The sequence below is a fragment of the Natrix helvetica genome (genome assembly GCF_964273705.1).
Source record: "Natrix helvetica genome assembly, chromosome: 5".
NCBI lineage: Eukaryota > Metazoa > Chordata > Lepidosauria > Squamata > Natricidae > Natrix > Natrix helvetica.
In genome coordinates this window covers 145119217-145145565 of record NC_138551.1, presented here as the reverse complement: position 1 = coordinate 145145565, position 26349 = coordinate 145119217, and the positions used below count along the sequence as shown (strand labels likewise).

The window sequence follows — 26349 nt, the reverse complement described above, 5'->3', positions numbered from 1 at the left end:
GGAGGGAAACGCTCAAGTCTTCCATTACAAACTATTCCCCTTCTACGTAATGAGGGGAAAGCCTGAGAAACCCACAACGTCGCGGGTATTAAAAAACAACAACGACTTTCTACTTTCCTTGATTGGCTGCTACATAAAGAGTCCCAACAGAGAAAAATACACACCTGATTAGGTTCTAACACGGTTCGATTAAAAAAATATATCCTTGGTCGAGGAGGTCCGATGCCCTTCGGCCCATCATGGGACACAAACGCTGCTCCAGGCAATAGGGTGGGGTGGGGGCCTCTCCCTCCCCAGCCAGAGACCCAGGCCAGGATCTACTCAGATGCCCACCCACCCACCCCATTCTCCACCAGGAAAGAAATGGAACCTTCTGGCACCAGTCGCGCTTGGATTGCTGCTCGCTTTCCCTGGGGGTTCCTTTTCGGTCATCTTTATGGAGGACGAATTCTCCTTCTGATCCAGCTTGGATCCGAGAAGTAACCAAACTGTTCAGACAACCGAGGCCTTCTTGGGACACACACACAAAAAAGAGAGGAGCGGTTTGCACTATCTTGCACCGCGGGTGAATCTAGGCCCTGAGGGATAGGAGGTCGGTGGCCTCTCTTGCCGTGGCACTCTTTAGAGACGTGGGGCTCAGCTCCTTCCGCGTGTCTGCCGTCACAGCTAGTTTCCGGAAAAGAGAGGGGAAGCCGGGAAATATGGCTGTCCCTTCTGGGTGTCTTGCTGCAGCTGCTCCTTCAGAGTCAAGATCTGTGGAGGGATGGGGGGTGGGGGGAAGAAAGGCCCCTTCAGTATCCAGGCCACGGCGGGTGGGGGGTCCAGGAGTAGCAGCACTGCAGCTGGGCCAGAGTCCCCAGGAGGGAGGGAGCTCACCTGCTCTTCCAGCCCTTTGCCTCCAGGACGGGAACTGCTCAGGCGCTCACGCTCCTGCCGCTGTGGGGAAGCCGCTTTGCCAAGAGGCTTCTTGCCCCGGGCCTGCTCCAGCTCGGCCACCTGCGCCTAGGTCAGCCGAGGGAACGTCAGTATTAATGTCCATCTTGCACCCTCAAGGGGACATACAACGGCCCAGTGGTGGGATTCCAAATTTTTTACTTCTGGTTCTGTGGGCGTGGCTTGGTGGGCGTAGCAGGGGAAGGATACTGTAAAATCCCCCATTCCCTCCCCACTCCAGGGGAAGGATACTGTAAATCCCCATTCCCTCCCCACTCCAAGGGAAGGATACTGCAAAATACCCATTCCCTCCCCACTCCAGGGGAAGAATACTGCAAAATACCCATTCCCTCCCCACTCCGGGGGAAGGATACTGCAAAATCCCCATTCCCTCCCCACTCTGGGGGAAGGATACTGCAAAATCCCCATTCCCTCACCACTCCGGGGGAAGGATACTGCAAAATCCCCATTCCCTCCCCACTCCAGGATAAGGATACTGTAAAATACCCATTCCCTCCCCACTCCTGGGGGAAGGATACTGCAAAATACCCATTCCCTCCCCACTCCAAGGGAAGGATACTGCAAAATACCCATTCCCTCCCCACTCCAGGGGAAGAATACTGCAAAATACCCATTCCCTCCCCACTCCGGGGGAAGGATACTGCAAAATCCCCATTCCCTCCCCACTCTGGGGGAAGGATACTGCAAAATCCCCATTCCCTCACCACTCCGGGGGAAGGATACTGCAAAATCTCCATTCCCTCCCCACTCCAGGGGAAGGATACTGCAAAATCTCCATTCCCTCCCCACTCCAGGGGAAGGATACTGCAAAATCTCCCTTCCCTCACCACTCCAGGGGAAGGATACTGTAAATCCCCATTCCTTCCCCACTCCAGGGGAAGGATACTGTAAAATCTCCATTCCCTCCCCACTCCAGGGAAAGGATAATGCAAAATCTCCATTCCCTCCCCACTCCAGGGGAAGGATACTGCAAAATCTCCATTCCCTCCCCACTCCAGGGGAAGGATACTGCAAAATCCCCCATTCCCTCCCGATCAGCTGGGACTCGGGAGGCAGAGAATAGATGGGGGCAGGGCCAGCCAGAGGTGGCGTTTGCCGGTTCTCCAAACTAAAAATTTCCGCTACCGGTTCTCCAGAACTGGTCAGAACCTGCTGAATACCACCTGGGCCAGCGTCGACATCTGGGGAGCTGAGTGCTACTTGTTTTCCTAGTTTTCCTCCAGCATCCCAGGGAGTGGAGCCCCCCCCCCCCCCCCCGTTCCTAACCAGGAAGCTGGCGAGAGCTGAGACACACACTCCTTCGAGGCATCCGGAGGGCAGGATGCGCTTAGTCCCACAGAGACTGCCACCCGCCAGGCCCCTGTAGCCACCGTTACCTCTAGCTGCCGTATCTGCTGCTGGGCTCCCATCAGCTCTTGCTCTGCGCCCGTGAGGGTACGATCCAGGCGCCCTTTTTCCACGGACAGCCGCACGGAGTCCTCGTGAGTCTTCAGCTTCTCGCGCTCCACCTACCAATTCCACCACGCCTCAGTGGCTGCACAAAGCCCCCCCCCTCCCCCATGACTCAAACACCCAGCAGGAGGGGATTTAGAGGGAAAAAAACACTCTGCGGGAGCCCCTCAGTTTACGGGCGCTCTGTGAGCCCGAGCCTTCCCTCACACCCTCCATGTCCAATTCATTCCCTCCCCTCTGGAAACCTGCTCTTGGTCCCCTCCAGAGCTCCCCGCCTCTTGCTTCCCCCAAAGCACGCACAACTGACCTTGTCTAGGGTTCTCCGCAGGGCGCCCTTCTCCTTCTCCAGGCGCAGGGACAGGCGCTCGGCTTCCCGTTTCTCGCTCTCCAGCTGGGCCAGGGCCTTCTGCAGACTGCCCAGGCGCTCCTGGAGCAGGCGCCGGTCCTCTTGCACCTTCTGCAGCTTCCGCAGGGCCGCCGCCTCCCCCTCCTGGCGTTGGTGCAGCAGCTGCAGGCAGGGAGAAGAGGACATGGGAGGGAGAGTTTCCAGGCACGACTCACCCCTGCCCGCTAATCCCGGGAACGAAACCAGCTCTTTAGGCCCACCTGGATCTCAGGCTCTGGCCTTGTGGGTCAGGTTCCTCATGGCGAGGAAAACCAAGGGCACCTCTGATGGCTCAAGAAACTCACCTCTTCCTGCTGTCTCCCCAGCCCCTCCAGCTCCTCCTTCTGCAGCTCCAGCTCGGCCTGTTGCCCCTTAAAGGCTTGGAGCCGCTCCGAAAGCGCCCCGTTCTGCTTCTTTGCTTCCAAGAGGGCATGCCGGGCTGCATCCAGTCGCTCCTGAAGGGATATAGGATGGATGGATGGGGGGCCGTCTCTCTCAGCAGAGCGACAGCTTTTTGTGGCGAAGGAAGGCGCTGCCGGTGGGGCCCCGGCCTTTCTCCACTCACCTGCAGGACTCTCTGCTCGTGCGCTCCGGCTGTCAGGGCCTTCTGCAACTGCAGCAGCTTCTCCTGCGCCGAGACGGAGTTGCTCTGGGTCTCGGACAAGGTGGCTGTCAGCCCCTGTACCTTCTCCTTCAGGGAAGTCTCAGAATCGGCAGCCTTGGCCAGCGAGAGGTTGAGTTGGTCCAAGGACTGCTGCAGTGCACCGGCTCTCGTCTCGCTCTCAGTCACCTGGTGTGGCGGGAACGAGCCAAAGTAAGGCTGGCAGCGGGGCAGCCTAAGGCTCCTCTCCGTGCTCGTCCATCAAGGGGGTAGGGCTGGGCCCTGGGGGTGGTTGTGATGAGGACCTCACCTGCCTCTGCATGAGGGCAATGCGCTCCTGAAGAAGCTGGAGCTCAGCCTCGCGGTCACTCAGCACCACCTTGGCCCGCTGCAGTTCCCCTTCCAGCGACCGCCGCAGGAGCTCCAGTTTGGTGCTGCGGCTCTCCGAACTACCCAAGGAGTCTCTCAGCCGTCGTTTGTCCGCCTCCAGCTTGGCCTCGTTGGCCTTCATCTTGCTGAGTTTCTCCTGCAACAAGCGAGAAGGTGGAAAAAGTGATCATAATTGCTTCTGACTTGCCTGGCAGGGACAGGCTGAGCTGATCTGGATGTGGCCGGCTGGGGAACAGCTGAGCTTGGGGGGTGGGGGCGAAGTACGGCCGGCTTCAGGAGACAGAGCTGGGATGAGGAAGTCTTCCTGGGATGCAGCAGAGGAAACCAGATGGGAGCACCGGTTCTTCCACCTCCACCCAGGTGGAATTTGACATTCAAATTTTTTCCCTACCAATTCTGTGGGCGTGGCTTGCGGGGGTGTCCTGTGACTGAGTGGGCATGGGCAACTTGATGTCACCCACGGCCACGGCCATTCAGTCAAAGGACCCCCTCACCAAGGCACGCCCACAGAACCCGGTAGGAAAAAAATGTGTGTATGAGCACAAGAAGGGCTCATAATGAATGCTGTGGCAGAGAGAATCCGAACGTTTCTCCCTCCATTCACAGCCTGTCCCTTTAAGGTAGTCCCTGGGAAGGAGGAGGCTGGGGGGGACCATAAAGGAAGCAGCAGCTCCTCTGTGAATGGAGGGAGAAAAATTCGGATTCTCTCTGCCACAGAATTCAACGTTAAAAGCAGCAGAGAGATCCGAACGTTTCTCCCTCCATTCACAGCAGAGCTGCTGCAGCCTGTCCCTTTAAGGTAGTCCCTGGGAGGGAGGGGGCTGGGGGGGACCATAAAGGAAGCAGCAGCTCCTCTGTGAATGGAGGGAGAAAAGTTCAGATTCTCTCTGCCACAGAATTCAACGTTAAATGCAGCAGAGAGAATCCGAACATTTCTCCCTCCATTCATAGCGGAGCTGCTGCAGCCTGTCCCTTTAAGATAGTCCCTGGGAGGGAGGGGGCTGGGGGGGACCATAAAGGAAGCAGCAGCTCCTCTGTGAAGGGAGGGAGAAAAGTTCGGATTCTCTCTGCCACAGAATTCAACGTTAAATGCAGTAGAGAGAATCCGAACGTTTCTCCCTCCATTCACTGCTCCCTTTGATCGTCCCTCCCGGCTCCCTCCCTCCCGGGGATTACCTAAAAGGGACAGGCTGTAGCAGCTGCGCTGTAAATGGAGAGAGAAATGTTCGGATTAGATGGGTGGGTCAAGCGGCGACCGGGCAACTGACCGGGCAGGCATAGGTGGGGCCAACCAGGGGTGATTTCTTCCAGTTCGGGGAACCAATTCGAATCGTCCCTACCGGTTTGCCCTATCCCGTCCAATCTGGTCGAATTTCACCCCTGCCTCCACCCTTCCCTCAGATGCTGAGAAGGATTGAAGAATTTCCCCCAGAAACATGCACTTCTCCCCGCAAGGCCACTTTCTGAATAGGAACCCACCTGCGTAGCCCTCCGCTCGCTTGCAGCTGCCTGCAGGTCGTGCTCCAGCGCAGCCAGCTTCTCTGCCTGGGCCTTGCGCTCTCGTTCACTCCAGCGCAGGGTCTCCTCCTGAAGCATCAAAGACGTCTGGGCCCCCGTCAGCTTCCCATCCAGACTGCGCCTCTCTGCAGAAGGAACGACACCTGCGCTCAGGAATGGGCTCCCCGGGGCTGTCTTCCCCTTTCTACGTGGCAGGCGGGCAGCTCCGGGGACCAGTGGGCCAAGCCCACATTCCTCAAGGGCACAAACCAAAAAGAAGGTGAAGATGTCACCATCCTGCCTCAGCTGCTCGACGCTGTAGGCGAGGGCCACTGTGCCTTCATAACAACTGCCTTTACAAAACTGACAGGTGTTTATTCGGGAGAAAAAGGGCTTTTGCTTATGCTCATCTTCTCTCTGGAAGTATCCAAGGAGAAAAGCCGTATCGTGAAAGGATGTGTTCGCCCCCAGCTTCTGCATCCAGGAGCACAGGCACTTATGTTTCCCGGAAAGAGGGAAGAAAGCTACCTTCCTCGCAAGCGGCCACCTGCTTCTGCAGCTGCTGCACACGGCTGCTGGCCAGGTCACGCTGGGCCTCCGTCTCGGCCAGCTGGCACTTCAGGCCACCTAGCTGGGAACGGGCATCATCCTGGATCCCAAAAGACAGAGGAAAATTCAGACCAAGGGGTTTTTTTGGGGGGTGGGAGAGCCGTTCACCATTGCAGACGGACAAAATGCAACTCCTCTCCTCATACCCGCTCTTGCTGGGCCTCCCTCAGCTCTTCCAGGAAGTCTCGCAACACATTCTGAACGACCTCTGGGTCGATGTCAGCCACCAGTTGCCCGGCCTGGCTGGGAGACGGGGGACGCTCCGGTGAGAGGGGGAGGGAGAACGGGCCGCTGGCCAACGAGGCGGGGCTGCCGCTGAGCCCCTCAATGGTAGACGTTCCTGCGGAGAGACAAGAGGGCATGGCTGTCGCCTGTTGTGGCCCGCAGCAGAGTCAGACAGTGAGGAGGATGGGGAGGAGCATGGGCTGGGGAAGACTCGGACAAGGGCTCTGCGTCGGAGGCAGTGAGGGGGACGAGGCCATCTGGCAGTGATTAGGTGCCTATGGAGCTAGACAGGAGTGAGGCAGAGGAACAGCTGGAGCCTGTTCCCAGTGTGTGCAGAGCTGCCAGAAGAAAAAAACAGCTGAGAAATCAGGGTAGAGTTGGGAGTACAGTCACAGGTGGAAGGTGATTGGCCCCTCCTATAGGAAATAAAAGAGGAGCGAAAGGGGAGGGGGCTTTTGCAGGAAACAATTCGTTCATTCGGAGGTTAGATTCGTTTCAGGAGCGTGAAGATCTGTCCGAGAATCTCAGAGACTCTGTGCCCAGCCTTTCCTTGCACAGCACCTCATTTGAGATGTATTTACATGGCAGCTTCCCAAGCTAGATAAGGTCTGTGGTCATAAATATTCCTTTGAAAGACTGTTTGCCAGGCCTTTGCTGAATGTGAAGGGGAGGAATTCACATTCGTTTAATAAAAGGGGTTTTGTCAGGACCAGGACTCTGCCTCCTGCTTTCTGGGGGAATCCTAGGTCAGAACATTGCCTGCCCAGCACTAGAGACCTGAAACGCACGTCCAAGAGAGAGAGATACCTTTGGGAGGAGAGAAGAGTATCTTTGGGGAGCCACTGCTGACCCTTGCTCCGGGGACACGGCCTCTGCGACTGACGCCCAGGGTTCGCCGGAGAGCTGAGTGGAGTCTACCCAGCTTGTACTCCGCCTCTCGTTTCAGGCCCTCCAGGCGGCCCAGCTCCACTTCCAGGCCCTGGGCACGACCCTCGGCCGCGCTCAGCCGCAGGCCCAGCTCGGCCCCCTCCGCCTGGGCCTTCTCCAGCTTGATCTCCAGGTTGCGGGCATCGTCCAGCAGCTTCTTCTCAGTGACCCGGGCTTCCTCCAGGCTCCCCAGCAGCCCCTTCTCCCTTAGGCGGGACTCCTGCTCCAGGTCCATGAGCTTCCGCTGCAGGTTGTGGAGCTGAAAGGAGAATGTCAGGGTAAGGATGGTTTAAAGCTGACTAGCCAATGTAAGGCTGATGCAACAGTATAGGCTGATGTAATGATGAGTCAGCAGAGGTATCGCCGCTTTAAGAAGCCAAGTCTTTACCCCTTTAAGAGGTGTCTATATAAAGGAGGCCATGAGAAGGTGTATCTCTCTCTCTCTCTCTCTCTCTTCATGTATCTCTCTTCTTGTGTCCGGTATCCATTGCAAAGCTCTCTGTGTAGTGTTAAGAAGACTGATTGCTTGTCAGGTATTTGCTACCATGTATGCTTCTATATATGTCTTGTATATGACTAAGTCTCTGTGTGCTGTGTTTTGCTCCTGGGTTCTCCTAAGAATAGTCACACTGCAAACGCTCTGTCAGAGGCATCTTGGGTAAAGAGTAGAAATATCCAGGCTGATCGCCTTATAGAAAGATTCCATGAAAAAAACATCCAAACAAGCCTGGGCGGAGGACATAGCCTTGAATCCTATACTTGTACTCAATTTGGTTATGTTTCGCACAGGTTGCTTTTGGAAAGTGAGGGGAGCCAAATGTCAACTCTCAGTGTTGTCATGGGGACAGAATGAGGGGGAGTGCATTCCACACATACTGTCGGCTGGAGTTGGATCTCAGATTACTGCTTGGGAGGGGGGCATCTTATAGGGTAATGTGATTTATGACACAGACTGAGGCAAGGGAAGAAACAGGGGTAAAGTTCAGAGATAAATCAAACAAAGCAGAGGCTTGACTGCGAACAGATTTTGCCTAATGGTGCTACTAATAAATGACTAGTTTTGTATTGAAAACTTGACTTGTTACTTATGAATCAATTAGGGCACTTTTAGGAAATTGACAGCTCTGACAGAGAGGCCTTTGGGTACTATAGAGGGGGCGAGCCCCAAACTCTGCCTGCCCAGCTGAATCCAGACAGGCACGTCGTAAGGACACAATGGGCCGCGAGAGTCACAGTCCTCCTTTCTTGGCAATGCTAGGCTGGAGGAAGAGAAGCCAAGCTGGAACTGAACTCAGAGTCAGCCTCACCTCTTTCCGGGCCGACTCCCGGCTGGCCTCGCTCTCCACAATCTTCTGCTTGAGGCCGAAGGATTCCCGCCGGCTCTCTTCCTCCCGCTGTTCGTCAAGGGCCACCCGGGCCTGGAGCTCGGCTACCTCTTTGTTTTTCTTGCTGTTTTCGCTGTCGAGCATCTTGACCTGAGAACAGAGAAAACTAAATCAGAGTCCGAGGCAAAGGATTCCTCAATGTTCCATATTAAGAGAGCCATGTTGGCACATCTGGGAAAACCCGAAGCTTCCCAGTTTTCCCCACCCAGTTGAAAGTTCAAGATCCTGCCCCTACAGCCACAAGTCCATCACATGGTCCAATCTTCCACTGCCACACTGGCAGCTTCCACTCATCCAGATCCGGCCAGGTGCAGAGACAAAGGATGACCTTGGCTCTCTAGAAAGAATGTTATTATGGCTACATATCCCCCAACTCCTTATAATCCTCCCACCCATTTTCCCACAATAGAAATTAGACAGTAGAAAGTGTGTCAGGCCTTAAGAAGCCAAAAGAAAAGGTGGCTTATAGGCATGACTCCCTCTCCTTCTCTCTCTCTCATGGAAAGGAAGGCAAAGCAGAACCGAAGGAGTAACTTACGAGGGGATGAGAAAGGAGAGCTGTAGCCTTGGGAAGCCCCCTGCCCTTCCCTCCCTCCCTACCATGCCCCCTCCTGTCTGCACCCCACACCTGTCTCCGCAGCTCCTGCAACTCCCTACGGGCCTCCAGCCGCGACTGCTCTACCTCCTGGAGGCTGCTGCGTATGTCTGTAGCCTCCTTGCCAGCAGCTGCTTGGGCCTCCTCCAAGACTGAAATTTTCTGGTCCTTCTCCTCAGTTGCACGCTTCAAACTGGAGACGGGTTTAAGAAAAAGGAGGGGAGAGACTTTCTTCAGTGTGGAAATTGTGAGCCCATCCATCCTGTTTCCAAAGAGGCCCCAGGGGCTCTACACCGGGCTGGAGGTTTCAGAAGCGCCGGGAAGCCGCTTTAACGCCAGTCAGCTAGAGGCAGGATGCGCGCGGCCAGCGTTCACAGCAGAAGAGGACGCGACGGCAGCCTCGGGACTCATCTCAGGCCCCACCTGATACGCTCGCTCTCAGCCCGCTTCAGGGCCATCCGCAGCTCCGTGTTGGACCTCTGGAAGGCCTCCTTCTCCTTGCCCTCATCGTTCAGGCTGCGGCGCAGTTCCGCTGCCTCCTTCCGTTGGAGGTCGCAGGCCTCCTGGGCCTCGCGCACCTTGCGGTGGGCCTCCCCCAGTTCTCGTCGAATCAGTTCCCGGGCGTCCTCCAGCAGCTGCAGCCGCGTCTTTAGCTCCTCCACCTAAACAGCGTGATTCCCTTTCTGTTTCTGCGGAACGCGACCTCCGCAGGCCTGGCTGAGGTCTGCAGCTGAGCACCTGCGAATGCAGCCCTTCCCTCCCTCCCTGCCTGCCCGCCTCTGCGGTGCTCAGGCACCCTCCACCCTGTTGAGTGCGGCCCCTCACCTCGCAGAGGGCAGACTCCCGCTGCTTCGCCAGGTCCCTGGCCTGGTCCTGCAGGCCCTTGGCCTCTCGTTTGTGCCCTACGATGGCCTCTTCCAACTGAGAACGCAGATTTCGCAGCTCTGCGTTCAAAGCACTGGTGGTGCTCTGGGTAAGTATAGAAAAGTCCATCAGTTGGTTCCATGCCTGCCCAGGAACCAACACAGACCCACATAAAGAACCAGTGAGAGACAGAAGAGGCCATGCAGACCCCTGCTCCTAATTCAAAGCACCAGTTGCCCAGTGGAAGGAAGGAAGGAAGGAAGGAAGGAAGGAAGGAAGGAAGGAAGGAAGGGAGGGAGGGAGGGAGGGAGGGAGGGAGGAAGGGAGGGTGGGTGAAAGGAGAAATGGAAGGTAAGGAAAGGAGGGATGGTGGGAAGGAAGGAGAAAGGGAAGGAAAGAAGGGAGGGAGTGAAGGGGAAAGAAGGAAGGGAAAATGCCTGCCATTGGTCTGGATGCAGAATCTCATCTGTTGGCAGAGAAGGGCTCTGCTCTGCCCTACTCTGGGGAGATGCTCCAGGGTCTGCCAGTCCCCTTACCCGCTCCTGCTCCTGGCGGCTGCGGCTCTCACGCTTCTGCCTTTCCAGCTCCAGGGTGAGGTTGGCCAAGGTCTGTTGGGTGGCCAGGAGCTTCTCCAGGAGGACGGCCTTCTCCGAGTCTTTCACAGAGAGTGCCTGGGGAGGGAGCAGGAGCAGGTCACCCAAGGAGCTTCCCCAGCTGGGACAGAAAGCACCCCGCAACCACCGTACCTCCAAATAGGGGAGGACCCCTCTTCCTAATCCCAGCAAGGAATTGTCTCCGTTCCTCAGAAAAACCTTCCCTTCAGCAGCCTCTGTTACCCCAGGGTCCCCCATCGTGCCCGAGGGGCTCCCATCCTCACCTGCTGCTTCTCACTCTCTGCCAGCAAGAGGCCCTCGTCCCGCTCCCGCTGCAGAGTAGACACCTCCACGCTCAGCTCCTCCTTCTCAGCCTCGTGTTGGGCCAGCAGATCCTCCCACTCCTGCCTCAGCTGGTGCCTCAGCTGGTCCCGCTCGGCCTCTTGCTCCTGCCGCAGCGCCTCCTGCCCAGACGAGAGAGAGAGTTAAGAGAGGAGGGCGGGAGAGAGATGAGATAGAAAGATAAGAGAGAGAGGGATGAGAGGGAAAGAGAGGGGGAGGAGAGAGGAGATAGAAAGATATAGAGAGATGAGAGAGAAAGAGGGAGACAGAGAGAGGGGGGAGGGAGGGAGAGACATGAGATGAGAAAGAGAGTTGAGCGAATACGGAGGGAGGGAGAGCTGGAGAGAGAGATGAGAGGGAAGGAGGGAGAGATGAAATGAGAGAAAGAGAGATGAGAGGAGGGAGGGAGGGAGATAGAAAGATAAGAGAGAAAGGGATGAGAAGGAAAGAGGGGGGGAGGAGATAGAAAGATATAGAGAGATGAGAGAGAAAGAGGGAGAGAGAGGAGGGAGGGAGGGAGAGACATGAGATGAGAAAGAGAGATGAGCGAATACGGAGGGAGGGAGAGGTGGAGAGAGAGAGATGAGAGGGGAGGGAAGGAGGGAGAGATGAAATGAGAGAAAGAGAGATGAGAGGAGGGAGGGAGGGAGATAGAAAGATAAGAGAGAGGGGGATGAGAGGGAAAGAGGGGGGAGAGGAGATAGAAAGATAAAGAGATGAGAAAGAGGGAGAGAGAGAGGAGGGAGGGAGGGAGAGACATGAGATGAGAAAGAGATGAGAGAATACGGAGGGAGGGAGAGGTGGAGAGAGAGAGATGAGAGGGGAGGGAAGGAGGGAGAGATGAAATGAGAGAAAGAGAGATGAGAGGAGGGAGGGAGGGAGATAGAAAGATAAGAGAGAGGAATGAGAAAGAGAGGGAGAGGAGGGAGGGAGGGGGAGAGAGATGAGATGAGAGAGAAGGAAAAAGATGAGAGGGGAGAGAGGGAGATTAGATAGATAGAGGGATGAGAGAGGAAGGGGAGAAAGAGGAGGGAGGGAGGGGAGAGATTGAGAGAGCGTGCACAGAGGAGGGAGGTGGCCAGGAGGCGTCACCTGCTCCATCCCGAGACTGGGCAGGGAGTCCTGGCCTCTCCCACAATTTCTCCACTGCACCTATATCTCCTTCCCATGTGGAGAAAGCCATGAGGCTGTAGGCCAGAAGAGCATTCCTACTGGGAGCCCCTCTCCCCGGGGACTTCCCTCCGACAGCCTCCCACCCCAGCCCAAGGCCCGAATCCCATCCTACCTTCTCCCGCTGGAGTCGCTCGGCCTCCGCCTGGGCAGCTTGCATGTTCCTCCGGGCGGCCTGGGCTTCCTGCTCCGCCAAGGCCCGGTTCTGGGCCACGAGCTCCTTGTCCCTCTCCAGGCGGCTCACCTCCGTCTCCATCTGTTTGTGGACGTTTGCAAGCTCCGCTGGTGGGGGAGGGAAGGGGGTCAGCAGGGTAAGATAGACAGATAGTGTTGGGGGGGGGGGGGCTGCGAGGAAGGGGTGCCCTGCTTTTCTTCTGCCCAAGGATCGAGGACCAGGAATACATGCAAAGCAGAAGGGGAGATCCCGGTACCCGGCCCACCTGGAGGTAAAAGCTGTCCCCCGGGCACAGCGCCCTCTCCTGGGCTGGAGGCAGATAAAGAGCAGGGGTGAGATTCAGCCGGTTTGGACCTGAGTGGGTCCACGCTCCACTAAAAGACCCCGTCCTCCCCTCCCCGCCAACTCCAGGTACCTTGCAAGGCCTCTTTGGCCAGAAACAAGCTCTGGCTGCCCGTTTCCAGCTGCTCCCTCCGGGTGTCCAGGTGGGCCAGCCGTTGCTGGGTCTCAAAGAGCGAGGCCTCTAGGGAGTCCTTCCCAGACCTAGCCGGCACAAGGATCAACCCGGTCAGGTTGGAGATGGGGGGCTAGGCTAAGCCTCATCCTCTTTGAAGTCAGGCCTTCCACCTACGGCTTGAGGGTTAAGCTGCCCCCGCGAGTACCTGTTGGCCCGCTAGTCACTCCGGGACCAGAGGGCAAGGATGCGCGCAGAGCAGGGGTGGGATTCAGCCAGTTCAGACCAGTTCGGGTGAACCGGATGCTAATTTTACATCTGGTTCACCAAACCGGTAGTTCCAAGGACTGGCTGGCCTCGCCCGCCCCTCCCAGGAGTTTCCACGCAGCCCGTTTTGGATGCCAGGTAAGTGCAGGGCCCATGTGTAGGCTCTGGGAGGGTGAAAAACGGGTCTCCCTGAAGTTCCGGCCTCCGTAGGCCAAGGGGGGCTGTTTTTACCCTCCCGGAAGTTTGAGGAAAGCCTCTGAAGCCTGGGGAGAGCGAAAATCCCCTCCTCCCTGTGGTGCAGTAGGCCACGCTCACCCTGGCTACACCCACCCGGCAATCAGGCAGAGAACCGGTTGCTAACATTTTTGAATCCCAGCCCTGGCGCAGAGCCCAGGTCTGCTTCCACAGGACAGGAAAGGGCTTCGGCTACTGCCTGGCTGCAGGAAGAGCACCGCACCCCACCCCGAGACCTGATTCTGGTCAACCGTCATCCTTTTGAGAAAGAGCAGCGGGACCAAACCAAGCTCCGCCTTGCTCTTCCGTCAGCCCGAGCGCAGGAGCTGCCACGCCACTATGGGGTTGCAAGCACACCAGCGTTCCTTTGGTGACCACTCGGGCCTGCCAGGCACCCACCTGAGGCCAGCGAGCTCCTCCAGCAGGCCGTGGTTCTCCCGCTCCAAGGCGGCCACCTGTACCATCAGCCCGGCCTTCTCCTTCATTAGTGTCTCCTTCTCCTGGGTCACCCGGAGCGCAGACTCCTTCTGGCGCTGCAACTCTTGGCACGCCTGGTCCAGCTCCTTGCTGGCTGCGTTCCTTTGGCGGGACAGCTGAGGATGGAGCGAGAAAGGCTACAGGGCTGTTGCCAAGGCTCTGGCAAGTCGGTCCCCGCCCATGCGAGGCAGAGGATAAATATTGTGACCTGTCGGCCACCAGACCCTCCAGCAGCCGAATCAGAGGAGGAGGAAGAGCATGGGAGCCAGGGTCAACATCAAGGCAACCTGAGAGCTCCGAGGGGGAAGAGGGAATGGAGCTGGCAGAGAGAGACAGAGACATGGAGAGTCAACAGCCCCCAGGTGGCTGATGAGGAAGAGGAGGAACAGTTGGGTTCAGTGCCTTATTCCAGATGCACAGAAGGCAGAGGAGAGGAGAGCAGTGGAAATCAATGGGCCGGCTCTTGGGATGGAAAAGCCACCATTGCTAGCGAGACCCAGCATTCCTAATAAAGGAATCTTTTGAGTTCACATCAGAGGGTTTGTCATGTTTGGGGAGCTGGGTCATAACAATAAGCCACCTCCCAGCGAGACAAAACCCTTAAAGCCCGGGCAGATCGTGGGCAACTGGGATTGGAAAACAGAGTCAAGGTAGGCATGCATGTGGCAAATACCTGTGCCAGCTGTTCCTGGAGCTGGCCTTTCTCCCCCTGCAGGGCCAGCAGCTCCTGCTCCAGGGCCACCTGGCTCTGCTCCACTGCCTGCAGGGAATGGCCCAGGCCTCGGTGCTCTGAGTCGAGCTCCAGCTTCTCCTGCACCAAGCGGGCCAGGTCGTCCCGGATGCAGGCCTTCTCCAGCTCCGCCTCCTGCTTCCTGCTCAGAAGACAAGCCTTCTCCTCCTCCAGCTGCCCAAAGGAGATGCCCAAGGCCACTGTGAGGGACGGCAGGTGTTGCTGCTGCTCCTCCCAAATGCCCAGCCTTGGCATTTTCCAAGAGGAAGAGCCTGGGTCTTCCTGTCTTCCTCGTTCCCCTTAAAGCCACTGTGGAGCATGGGACGCTCTGTGCTGAGAGCCATCTATGGTCACCTTGGCAAAGGCTGCAGGGCCTGACCTCTGGCTTCTGCACCGCACGCAAAACAGGCAAGGGAGACTCGGGCATCGCTCTACAACAGTTGTGGATGCAGGGCAATCTCCCCCACCACCACCTCCTTTCCCCCCGCGGCCACGCTCACCACTCGCAGCCCTAACCTGAATGAGAATCCGGTTCAGCTCCGTTTTGTCTTGTGCCAGCCCTTCATTGAGGGCACTCATTTTGGCAAGGGAATCGCGCATGGAGGCCTCCTCCGCCTTCAGCCGGTTCAGAGCGACTTCCAGCTCGGCCCGGCTCCCTTCGTTCTGGATGGGAGGAAGAATGCAACGGTGGCAAACAGGAGCCTCTCCACACGGAGGCCACAAAGGACTGTGGGCATCCTGGGGTCAAGGCCAGAGCTGCCGGCAAGCAGTGCCCTTGCTCGGTGGCGAAGTGGTTAGAGCGCAGTACTGCAGGCTACTTCTGCCGACTGCCGGCTGCCGGCTGCCTGCAATTTGGCAGTTTGAATCTCACCAGGCTCAAGGTTGACTCAGCCTTCCGAGGTGGGTCAAATGAGGACCCAGATTGTTGGGGGCAAGAGGCTGACTCTGTAAACCGCTTAGAGAGGGCTGTAAAAGCCCTGTGAAGCGGTATCTTGCTACCGCTCCAGCCAAGATGGGCGCAACACACCACAGGCTCCCTCCCTCGCCTGAACCTCCAGTGGGCGCCTTGCCTTGGCCAGAGCTTCGGCTGCTTTGGCCTTCTCCTCTTCCAACACCTCCTTCTCCAGAGTCGCTTGGCTGAGGGCTTCCTTCGTCAGCACCAGTTCGTTCCTCAGGCTGGACTTGGTGGCCTCCAGGTGTTCCAGCTGTCTGTGGCTATCAGGAGGGCAAAGAGAGGAGGGGACCACAGGGGGCCTGTCTGAACGCAACAGGCTCTGAATACCTGTGAGATAGACAAGCCCAGAGGAGAGAGCAGACCAGAGTCCCGTCCCTCCCTGACCTTCGGAGCTCCTCCTGCTGAAACCTTGGAGTTGGGACTCCTCTGTAGCTTCCCTACTCAATGCCCCACCATCTGCTTAGCCAGGGGGATGCTGAGCCCTGAATGAGGCCTCTCCGCCTCTAGCTGGATAGGGGGGCCTCCAACCCAGCCCCCGCCTACCTCATTTCCACTTCCTTCCAGGCACGGTCCCGATCCTTCAGGAGGTCTTCTCTTTCCTCCTCCAGGGCATCGCGCTGGTGCTGGAGGTCGCTGCTGGTCAGCTGCAGTTTCTCCTTCTCTTGGCGCACCTCTTCCAGTTCCTGCTCCGCAGCCCAGAGGCTCTTCTCCAAGGACACCTTCTCACTAATTTGAGTGGGGGGGAGAGGGGGAGACAACAACAGCCTTGTGGGAGCAGCAGGGAGGAGCCCAAGACAGCTCTGGCCTTCCCAAGGCCTCTCGAAAGCAGAGGAAGAGCAGGCTGGCTACCAGTGGCCACGTTTTGGAGTCGCTTAACAAGATCTCTGCTTAAGGGGTCAGCAGCAGCCCAAATTGTGCTTTTTTAATGGAGAGGCCAGTGGGTGCAACACAGGCTTCACCGCTAATTAGTCACCCACGTTGCAGAAAAACGCCCGCTCTTGGAATAAAGCAAATGTCAGGGTTCCAAATAGCATCCAAAAACAAATCAGAATCCGAGGCAAAGGATTCCTCAAACTTCCAATTGATTAAGAGAGACATGTTGGCACATCTGGGAAAACCCGAATCTGAAAGCTTCCCGGTTTTCCCCCCACCCAGTTGAAAGTTCAAGATCTTGCCCCCCCCACACCCACAAGTCCATCACATGGTCCAATCTCCCACTGCCACGCTGGCAGCTTCCACCCATCCAGTCAGTTCCGGCCAGGAGCAGAGACAAAGGATGACCTTGGCTCTCTAGAAAGAATGTTGTTATGGCTACATAGCATCTAACCCCATACAATCCCACCCTCCCATTTTCCCACAATAGAAAAGGCATAGTAGAATAATAGTAAGTGTGGCAGGCCAAAGATCCAAAAGAAAAGATGGCTGCAGGCCTGACAGCAAATTTATTTATCTAGACCAGGGGTGCCAAACTCGATTTCATCAAGAGTTGTGTCTGACCTCAGAGGGGGCGGGGGAGGGGGCGTGGCTGGGGTGGGTGTGCCCAACTCAACGTCACTCATGTCGGGGGTGACTGTGGCGGCCCCAGCACTCTGCCAGCAAAAACAGGCTCCCCAAGCTCCGTTTTTGGTTGTGATGGCCTCCTGCAGCCCTCTGCCAGCGAAAACAAAGCTTGGGAAGGCTGCACGGGTCCCTCCCGGGCTCCGTTATCGCTGGCAGAGACCCCATGGACCAGTCCTTCTCTGTTTCCAGAGCTGCTCTGCGGGCCAGATCTAAGCACCCTGTGGGCCGGATCCAGCTCCCGGGCCTTGAGTTTGACACCCCTCTTCTAGGCCCTCTAGAGAGCAAACTGCAGCATTTGGGTAACGCTCCCAAGGAAGGAATAATTTTCTCTGTCTGGATTTACAATGCAGTGTGGCCTCAAAAAGGTGGGAGTTTAGGGAAGAAAAGAGAGTGGTGCAGCTAGGTTGTTGATGGCGCAACATTGGAAAAAAGATTTTTTACCGACAATTGATCAATGGATTCAGAAAGTGGCGGGGTTCGCCGAAATGGCAAAAATTTCAGCTTTCTTAAAAGGTCAGAAGCAGGAGAATTATACACAGGAATGGGTAAAATGGATTGATTATATACAGAAGAAATATCAGACTAGGAAGTACTATGTAGCCTTTAGGTAAGAATGTTTAGATTGGCTTCTTGACAGATGATCAGAGTAAACAATATGTGGGATGCTTGGAATTGTTAGAGTGGTGTATAGCGGAAGTCAGGGGGGTGGGTTTGATTGGGAGGTGGGGGAGGGTTAGGGTGGTGGGTGGGGAAATATATATGCTTAATAAATTTAGAAGATGGGATTAATGAGATACTGCTACTTTAAGAGAAACCTATATTAGGATTTATATATGTTTAATTAATTTAGATGACGGGGTTATTGGGCTATTGTTACTTTAAAAGAAACTTATACTATGATTGTTGGGAGGCGAGGGGGCACAATATTTGAATGAGAAATCTATTTTAAGACGGGGGAGGGGAGGGGGTACAGTATTTGTATGTGATTTACATTATATGGCGGGGGGGGGGTAAAAAGGGGGAAAATTTGTTTGTATAAAACTTTTCAATAAAAAAAAAAGAGAGAGAGAGTGGGATCAGTTACTGCGAGAGCCTCCAAGTCTATATTCCTCTGCATGAATGGGCGAAGCACGAATGCCCAGCACAAAGGCAGGCCCTAAGCAAGGCATCCCATGGCTCACCCAGAAAGACCGAAGAGCAGGCCTCCCACCACCACTCCAAACCTTGGGCAGTTTGGAAAACACGGTTCGGGGGACCCCGGACTTCTCCTCTTACCCGCCCAGTAATTCTACCACCGACCGGAAGTGGCTGGCATCCCGGTCTGCCTCTTCTCTGGTCCGAGTCAGACTCTCCACCTCACTTCGTAGCTGCAGGACTGCCTGCTGCAGAGACTGTCGCTCGTGGCTCTCCTCGGCCAGCTGCGTCTTCAGGGAAGAGGCCAGATCCCGAGCGGCCTCGTATTTTCCCCGCAGTTCCTGGGTACAACGATAAACCAGGTCACATGTTGGGACAGACCGAGAGGGAACTGTTCACCCTGCCACCCCCCCCCCCCCCCGCGCCATGTGCATGTTCAATGCCAAGGAGAGCAGAATCAAGACAATAGGGAGAAACTGCAGGAAAATCTCTCTATGTTACCCGTGCTTTCGTTCTCATGCTTTCTTGTCTCCATGGCTGGAGGTGAAATCTTGAAGAAGCGGAAGAGTCAGAAATTTCAACAGAAATGGGGATAATGTGAATGTGAGATCCAGAAGGGTGGTCTTCCTGCCTGCCCCCCAAAATCAACCTGCTCTTATGCCACCCAGAGCAGAGGTCCCCAACCTTTCGGACCTCAGGGACCACGAAATTCATAATTTTAAATCCCGCGGACCACTAATATGACCGGATGGGTGGGTGTGGCTAGGTGGTTATGTGACTGTGTGGGCGTGGCCAACTCAATGTCACTCACGTCGAGGGACGCCTCGCTGGCTTCTACTTGCCCCACCCCTCCCAGCCCCTCCTCGCCTGTCCTCCCGGGCTCCTTAGGGCCCCAATGAAAAGCAGTTCCTGGAGCTAAGCAGCCCCCAGGAGAAAGAGTTGGCAAAACAGTTCTGTTCAAATTGGATCTGAGCGAGAAGGAGGCTCAGCAGAAGCACCTCACTGAGGACTAGGAGCATAGGCTTTCCAAGCAGAGGGAAGACCTGAGGGAGTGCAAGGCCAGGGACCGGCGCCTGGAGGCTCAGCAGGCTGAGATGGTCAGCCAGTTCCAGGCCATGATGCAGCCCCACTGGAACGAGGCCCTCCGGCTCTTCTCCACCAGCAGCTCTTCCCTCCAGCCTTTGCCCAAAGCCCCCCACCAGGAGGCTGAAGGAGACCCCAAGTCAGAATTTCTACCCCCTTCTGACCCACACAAAAAGACCCCAAAGGGGGAGACTCTCTGCAGCGACACAAGCCTTCATTGCACGTATCCGTCCCAGGGGCCGTAGTTTGAGGACCCCTGATTCAGTGCAATATAAAAAATGCAAATAATTTTCTCGCAGACCAACAATGGTCCGTGGACCACCAGTTGGTGACCGCTGACCAGGGGTGAAATTCAGCAGGTTCTGGAGAACTGGTAGCGGACATTTTGAGCAGTTCAGAGAACCGGCAAATACCACCTCTGGCTGTCCCCACAGTGGGGTGGGAATGGAGATTTTGCAATACCCTTTCCCTGCCACGCCAACCAAGCCACTCCTACAGAAACCATTAGTCAAAAATTTGTATGTCACCACTGCCGCTAACCCAGAGAACCTCTGCAGCAGGAGTAGGATGTCTTCCCAGGAGGGCAGCAGGGGCCATGGGGGCCACCTCAGCCTCTCCTCTCAAGCATTCAGCTGAGAAAGGAGCAGGACGCTTTCCCGGCCCGACGTCCCATCCCGCATTTATTTTGCTGCCCGTCTCGCTTTGAAGCGACTCTGGGCGGATTACAGCATGAAGACATTAAAATCCCCAGGGATAATATAGATCTAGTGGATTGGGGAAAAATTTGGAATATAAATTATAAATTAACGAGATCAGCAACACTGAAAGAAAATATATATAAAATGTTTTATCGTTGGCACCTACCACCAACAAGATTGGCAAAAATGTACCCAACACTGAAACCGACCTGTTGGAAATGCAAAAAAGAACAAGGGACCTACTACCACATGTGGTGGACCTGCCCGGAATCGCAAAAATATTGGAAAAGAATCTGGAAGTGGGCACAAGAAATTACGGGGGAACAAATAAAGTATAAACCCGAAACCTTTTTACTAGGAATAATTAAAGGGAACTACACAAAAAAATTAAATATCTACTAACACATATATTAACTATAGCTAGAATTGCCTTTGCCCAATGCTGGAAGCAAAATAATACACCGCCAGACGAATTAGTGATAAAAAAAACCTTGGAGTGCGCAGAGATGGACAAACTAACTCAAAAATTAAAGGACAAAGAAGAATCGGAATACTACGAAATTTGGAATAAGTGGTATGAATGGTTGGATAATAAGAAAAACAATTAAGCCGAAAACAATATACATAAATAAACATAGAACTGTATATAAAAGTAGGTAAATATGTTAAATATCATAAAAATGTATAGATAAGATGACATAAGGATTGTAATATATGGTAAAGAGAGGAAAACATACATAGATACGACGATGTAACATTGCACAAACTGTTGATATAAAGATTGTAATATGTGATAAAAAGACAAAAAGAATAAAAAATTATTACAAAAAAAAATAAAAAATCCCCAGGGATAAACATTCCCAACACAATACAGCGACAGCTTTTTGTAACGCTTGCTGCTTCCTGGGTGCCAGGGGACCACAGTCCCTTCCTCACCTGCAGCTGCAGCTGGCGCTTCTGTAGGGTGGACTGCACCCTAGCCAGGGTGGAGGCGGCAAAGACGGGGGAGTGGCTGCGTAGAGACGGGGAGCTCCGCGGGGGGGAGGGCAAGCCCCGCAGGCCGGTGCCGTTGCTGGCTGAAACGTCCACCTTTGAGTCGGACGGTGAGAGGTGACCGGTGCCTTCAGAGTCCAAGATCACTGCCTGAGGGATGAGCCAAGAAGAAACGACCCATCGGAATGCAGCGCCTCACAGGCCCGCCCGTTGAAAAGACTAGATGTGTGCCCATCTCTTGATTTTGTGGGCTGTCCCAGAAGGCAGTACCTGGGCAATCTCTCGCAGCGCCTGGTGCAGCTTCTCAGCTTCCCTCCTCAGAGCTTCCACCTCCACAGCCTGTTCCTGCACACGGGAGGCTTCCTGCAGTGGTAAGTAAAGACAGTTGGGAAGGCAGCTCTGCCTGAACGTTTCCAGTGCGCCTCCCCCTCCCCCCTTCTCTCAGCTGGGGCCGTTTCCCACAGCGTCCTCCCCCCAGGGCCAATGTTGTGGCCTGGCGGCGACCAGCAGATTCGGACAGTGAGGAGGTTGGGGAGGAACATGGCCAGTCCTGGAGGCTGGGGAAGGCTCTGATGAGGGCTCTGCGTCGGAGGCAGAGAGGGAGCTAGATAGCGATGAGGCAGAGGAACAGCTGGAACCTGTTTTCAAGTGCGCGCATGCACAGAAGACAAGAACAACTAAGAAAGTTTTTTCTGTGCGGAAGCAGATAGGCTCACCCTCGAATTAAAAAATAAAGGGAAATCGGAGCACAATTTTAGCAGAATACCTTAAAAGAAACAAAGAGCAGATGTGGTGGGACATGGACCTGGTTTATAGAATTAATTCAGCATATGCCAGAACCCATAATGTCCCAAGAGAGGTACATGTTAGATTCCTCAGGAGGACCACGAGAGATGAGGTGCTAGGGGCCCAAAGGGAGGGACCTTTAAAATACCAAGATAAAGAAATTACCATTCTAAAGCAAATTCCAAAAAAGATTAGAGAAAAAAGGAGGAAGTATTCTTCCTTATCAAAGAAACTATATAATTTGGTTTAGATGGTTATTGCCAGAAGGAATGCTGATTTTCTGGGAGAGAAGCCGAATCAGAATTAAGACAGTGGACAAGGCAGAGGCGTTTATTAAAAAACATTTTTCTCTCCTAGAGGATGAAGATAGCGGAGGTGGGGGAAAAGGCAGCAATGTACAAGACATGGGGAAGGGGGGGGCTATGGCTCCACCTGGGGGCAGGGAGGAGGGAGCAATATCGAAAAGGCTCAGGTCACAAAAATAAATATATCTGAAATATTATTGTAATTGTTGATATACTAGAAAGTGACAAAGAAAGAGCGGATTGAACATATGGCTGATATAAAGTAAGAATTCTGTATATGCTTATCCTTTATATGCTATTTTTAAAATTGTAGAAACGTGAGAATTGGGGGGATTTCTACTACTAACATGGGAGCTACCAAAATTTTCTATCTACCCTATTACCTTTTTCCCATAAATGTTTTAAAACCAATAAAAAATATTTACAAAAAAAATAAAATAAAAATAAAGGGAAATTGGAATACTATGAAGTTTGGAATAGATTTTACTATTGGTATAAGACAAGGTGACAAGACTGGAACAAACTGTAAATAATGTGATTGGATAGAAGGATAGAAAGTGTATTAAGTAGGCTAATAGTTATTGGGCGAGATATTTGTATATCATGTGATTGTATGGTCATTACGACTTTGCTGTGCTCTGCACTGTTTTAAATGTAAAAGCAATTTAAAAATATATATTTTTTAAAAAGAACAACTAAGGAAGCAGGGTCGACTTAGGAGTAAAGCCACACCTTGGAGGTGATTGGCCCCTCCCGTAGGAAACGAAAGAGGAGCGAAAGGGGAGGGGGGCTTTTGCAGGAAACAATTCGTTCCTTCGGTCGTTTCAAGAGTGGAAAGTTCTGTTTGTGACTATAAGAGACTCTGTGCCGAGAGTTGGCTTGCCCTGTGTTTGTAAACTAGTTATTTGGCAGCTCTCCAAGCGAGATAAGGTTCGTGTGGATAAACATTCCTCTGAAAGTCTGTTTGATAAGCCTTGCTGGCTGTGAATGAAAGGAATTCACAGTCATGTAAATAAAGGGGTTTTTGCCGGGACCCAGACTCCGCTTTCATGCTTTTTAAGGAAGCCTGGGTCAGAACAGTCAACTTCCTGCCTCCGCTTCTCACCAAAGTCTCCAGCTTGTTGGTCAAGCCTTCAATCGTCCTGCCCTTCTCCAGGTTCTGCCCTTTCAGGCGTTCCAGGCTTGAGAGAGCTTCGCTGAGCCTGAAGTTGAAAGAAAGCCCCCCCAAGTCAGCCCTTCACAGCTCCTAAGAGCAGAGCCAATTTCGGAGCAGGCCCCCTCTCTCATCAGCCCACCTGTTGCTCAGCTCCACCTTCTCGGTGTCACACCGGACCTGCAGCTGGATCACGTCCCTGACCTTGTCCTCCAGCTGAGCGGTCAGCAGCGCCTGCTTCTCCACCGCCACGCCTGCAGTGCTCTCGGACAGGTGAAGGCGGCCGCTCAGGTTCAGGCAGGTGGCGTTGACGGCGCGGCTTGTGTGGGACAGCTCGCTCTTCAGCTCCGAGAGGTCCCTACAGGAGGAAGCGGAACCTTTGCATGGCAGAGACAGAAGAAGGGCTCCTGTTAAAAGGCACTCCCTGGAGGCAAGGCGCAGGGAGGTGAACGTGAGGCTACGGATCTCAGGCCCCCCGTCGCTCAAGGGGCTTTGCGAATCCGGCAAGCGCAGGAAAAGCAGAGCAGGAGCAGAAGAAATCTCAAGGAGAAACGGGCACGCAGGTGCGGTGCAGCCCAGGAAGCGGCAAACGGAGGCTGAACATAATATAGCTAAAGATTCCCCTCGCACATATGTGCTAGTCATTCCCGACTCTAGGGGGCGGTGCTCATCTCCGTTTCAAAGCAGAAGAGCCGGCGCTGTCTGAAGACGCCTCCGTGGTCATGTGGCCGGCATGACTCAACGGCGAAGGCGCACGGAACGCTGTGACCTTCCCACTAAAGGGGGTCCCTATTTTTCTACTTGCATTTTTTACGTGCTTTCAAACTGCTAGGTTGGCAGAGGCTGGGACAAGTCACGAGCGCTCACTCCGTTACGCGGCACTAGGGATTCAAACTGCCAACCTTTCTGACCGACAAGCTCATCAGTGTCTTAGCCACTGAGCCACCTATATGCATACAGTAGACAAATCTATATATCATAATACATGCTATTGTGATGCGAATGTTACGTCCCTCACACTAGTGTAGTTCTGGTTCTAGAAGCTCCCAAGCATTCTAGTTGAGTTTGCAAAACAAAAATACCTCTGTCCTTTTACTGTATGTAGGAAGAAAAGAGGATACGTCTCGACTCGGCTTGATTGGGGAAATGCCCCATTAGCTCTCGGAGAGGACGCTTGGTTCCCCGAGGGCTCTTGCTTTGCCAATTCCAGTTTAAAACTGACAGCTAAGGTAATGTAAAGATAAGGATGATTTAATAGCTGACCAGCTGCTTTAAGGCTGTAAAGCGAGATGATGAAGTGGGAATCAATCAGCAGGGGTTACTGCCACTTTAAGAAGCTGTCTATATAAGGGAGGCCATGTGAGGGCAGTTTCTCTCTCCATGTGTGCTTCTGTGTTATAGTTAAAGATTGATTGATTGCCTGGTTTTGTGGTCGGTCTGTCTGTCTATATCTATCTATTATCTATCTATCATCTATCTATCTATCTATTATCTATCTATCTATCTATCTATCATCTATCTATCTATCTATCTATCTATCTATCATCTATCTATCTATCTATCTATCTATCTATCTATCATCTATCTATCTATCTATCTATCATCTATCTATCTATCTATCATCTATCTATCTATCTATCACCTATCTATCTATCATCTATCTATTATCTATCTATCTATCTATCTATCATCTATCTATCATCTATCTATCATCTATCTATCATCTATCATCTATCCATCTATCTATCTATCATCTATCTATCTATCTATCTATCTATCATCTATCTATCTATCTATCATTTATCTATCTATCATCTATCTATCTATCATCTATCTATCTATTATCTATCTATCTATCTATCTATCTATCTATCTATCTATCTATCATCTATCTATCTATCTATCATTTATCTATCTATCATCTATCTATCTATCATCTATCTATCTATTATCTATCTATCTATCTATCTATCTATCATTTATCTATCTATCATCTATCTATCATCTATCTATCTATTATCTCTATCTATCTATCTATCATCTATCTATCTATCTATCTATCATCTATCTATCTATCATCTATCTATCTATCTATCATCTATCTATCTATTTATCTATCTATCTATCTATCTATCTATCATCTATCATCTATCATCTATCATCTATCTATCATCTATCTATCTATCTATCTATCTATCTATCTATCTATCTATCTATCTATCTATCTATCTATCATCTATCTATCATCTATCTATCTATCTATCTATCTATCTATCTATCTATCTATCATCTATCTATCTATCTATCATCTATCTATCTATCATCATCTATCATCTCTTGTAGATAAACCACTGATTGAAAGACAAAACCTCTGTGTACTGTATTTTGCTCCTGGGTTGTCTCAAAATAGTAGTCGCTGTGAACACTCGGACATGCCTGTCACACCTTAGACCCCAAGACTAACCTTTCCGTCATGCTCTTCGTTTCACTGAAGTGCCTCCTGAGGCTGACCACTTGCCGCCAGAGGGTGAGCAGCCGGCTGTGCTCACTGCTGAAATAGTCGTTGAACGACTGAGGGGAAAGAGAGAGAGAGAGAGAGAAAGGAGAACAGCTCCTACTGACTTCTAGGGGACTCAGGACTCCAGGAACCTCCAATTTTGTTGAGCTATTGCACAGCCCATTCTTAGCACTAGCATTTAGACTTATATACCTCTTCACAGTGCCTTTCCAGCCCTCTCTAAGCAGTTTACAGAGTCAGCCTCTTTCCCCCCGAAATCTGGGTCCTCATTTCCCCCCCCCCACCTCGGAAGGCTGAATCAACCTTGAGCTGGTCAGGATCAAACTGCTGGCAGTCGGCAGAATTAACATACAATGCTGCATTCTAACCAATTTTCCCCCACAGCTCAGTAGGAATAGCACTTAAGACTTGTATACCAATTGCAGGCAATCTGGAATGAATTCTCCTTGCCGCCACCCCACCCCACCCCACCCCCTTCCTGTCCCTGCAGGTCTCCGACCCCAAACCTCTTCCTCTCGCCTCCACTCCGTCTCCCGCTGCTGCAGCTCCTCTCGGGCTTTCGTCCAGTCCATGGTCAGCTTTCGGATGTCCTCGCTGAGGGCCTGATTGGCCACGTTGGCTTGCTCCAGCTGCTCCCTCAGCATGGCGTTGACCTGGGCCAAACTGGCGCTCCTGACGGTGAAGAGGCAAAAGGGCATCATTGCCCGTGCCCAGCGGGACAAGGAAAAGTTCACCCCCCTCTTCCAGGTTGTGTTATAGGCAAAGAGGACAGGCCAGGGGGTCGGACTAATACAGGCAGTCCTCGACTTATGGCCAAAGTGGAGCCCAAAACTTGTTG

General features: G+C 53.3%; 1 protein-coding gene across 1 annotated transcript in view; it reads right to left on the bottom strand.

The window, feature by feature from the left end:
- Positions 1 to 41: 41 nt before the first annotated feature.
- The window catches only part of CROCC (ciliary rootlet coiled-coil, rootletin), a 33183-nt gene continuing 6875 nt past the window's right edge, over positions 42 to 26349 (bottom strand). Inside the window, exons 5-35 of the mRNA XM_081955285.1 lie at positions 26018 to 26183; positions 25458 to 25564; positions 23136 to 23351; positions 22946 to 23042; positions 21020 to 21112; positions 20693 to 20899; positions 18117 to 18316; positions 15825 to 16007; positions 15397 to 15541; positions 14843 to 14989; positions 14270 to 14500; positions 13519 to 13712; positions 12580 to 12707; positions 12105 to 12271; positions 10762 to 10941; positions 10421 to 10555; positions 9846 to 9989; positions 9444 to 9682; positions 9054 to 9213; positions 8348 to 8515; positions 6921 to 7299; positions 6035 to 6228; positions 5808 to 5928; positions 5262 to 5425; positions 3703 to 3918; positions 3357 to 3581; positions 3097 to 3246; positions 2714 to 2914; positions 2331 to 2462; positions 877 to 1002; positions 42 to 753 (exon numbers count right to left, since the gene is read on the bottom strand). Of these exons, the coding sequence (XP_081811411.1) occupies positions 667 to 753; positions 877 to 1002; positions 2331 to 2462; positions 2714 to 2914; positions 3097 to 3246; positions 3357 to 3581; positions 3703 to 3918; positions 5262 to 5425; positions 5808 to 5928; positions 6035 to 6228; positions 6921 to 7299; positions 8348 to 8515; positions 9054 to 9213; positions 9444 to 9682; positions 9846 to 9989; positions 10421 to 10555; positions 10762 to 10941; positions 12105 to 12271; positions 12580 to 12707; positions 13519 to 13712; positions 14270 to 14500; positions 14843 to 14989; positions 15397 to 15541; positions 15825 to 16007; positions 18117 to 18316; positions 20693 to 20899; positions 21020 to 21112; positions 22946 to 23042; positions 23136 to 23351; positions 25458 to 25564; positions 26018 to 26183 (5302 nt within the window). The 3' untranslated portion in view covers positions 42 to 666. The remainder of the gene's footprint in view (positions 754 to 876; positions 1003 to 2330; positions 2463 to 2713; positions 2915 to 3096; positions 3247 to 3356; positions 3582 to 3702; positions 3919 to 5261; positions 5426 to 5807; positions 5929 to 6034; positions 6229 to 6920; positions 7300 to 8347; positions 8516 to 9053; positions 9214 to 9443; positions 9683 to 9845; positions 9990 to 10420; positions 10556 to 10761; positions 10942 to 12104; positions 12272 to 12579; positions 12708 to 13518; positions 13713 to 14269; positions 14501 to 14842; positions 14990 to 15396; positions 15542 to 15824; positions 16008 to 18116; positions 18317 to 20692; positions 20900 to 21019; positions 21113 to 22945; positions 23043 to 23135; positions 23352 to 25457; positions 25565 to 26017; positions 26184 to 26349) is intronic.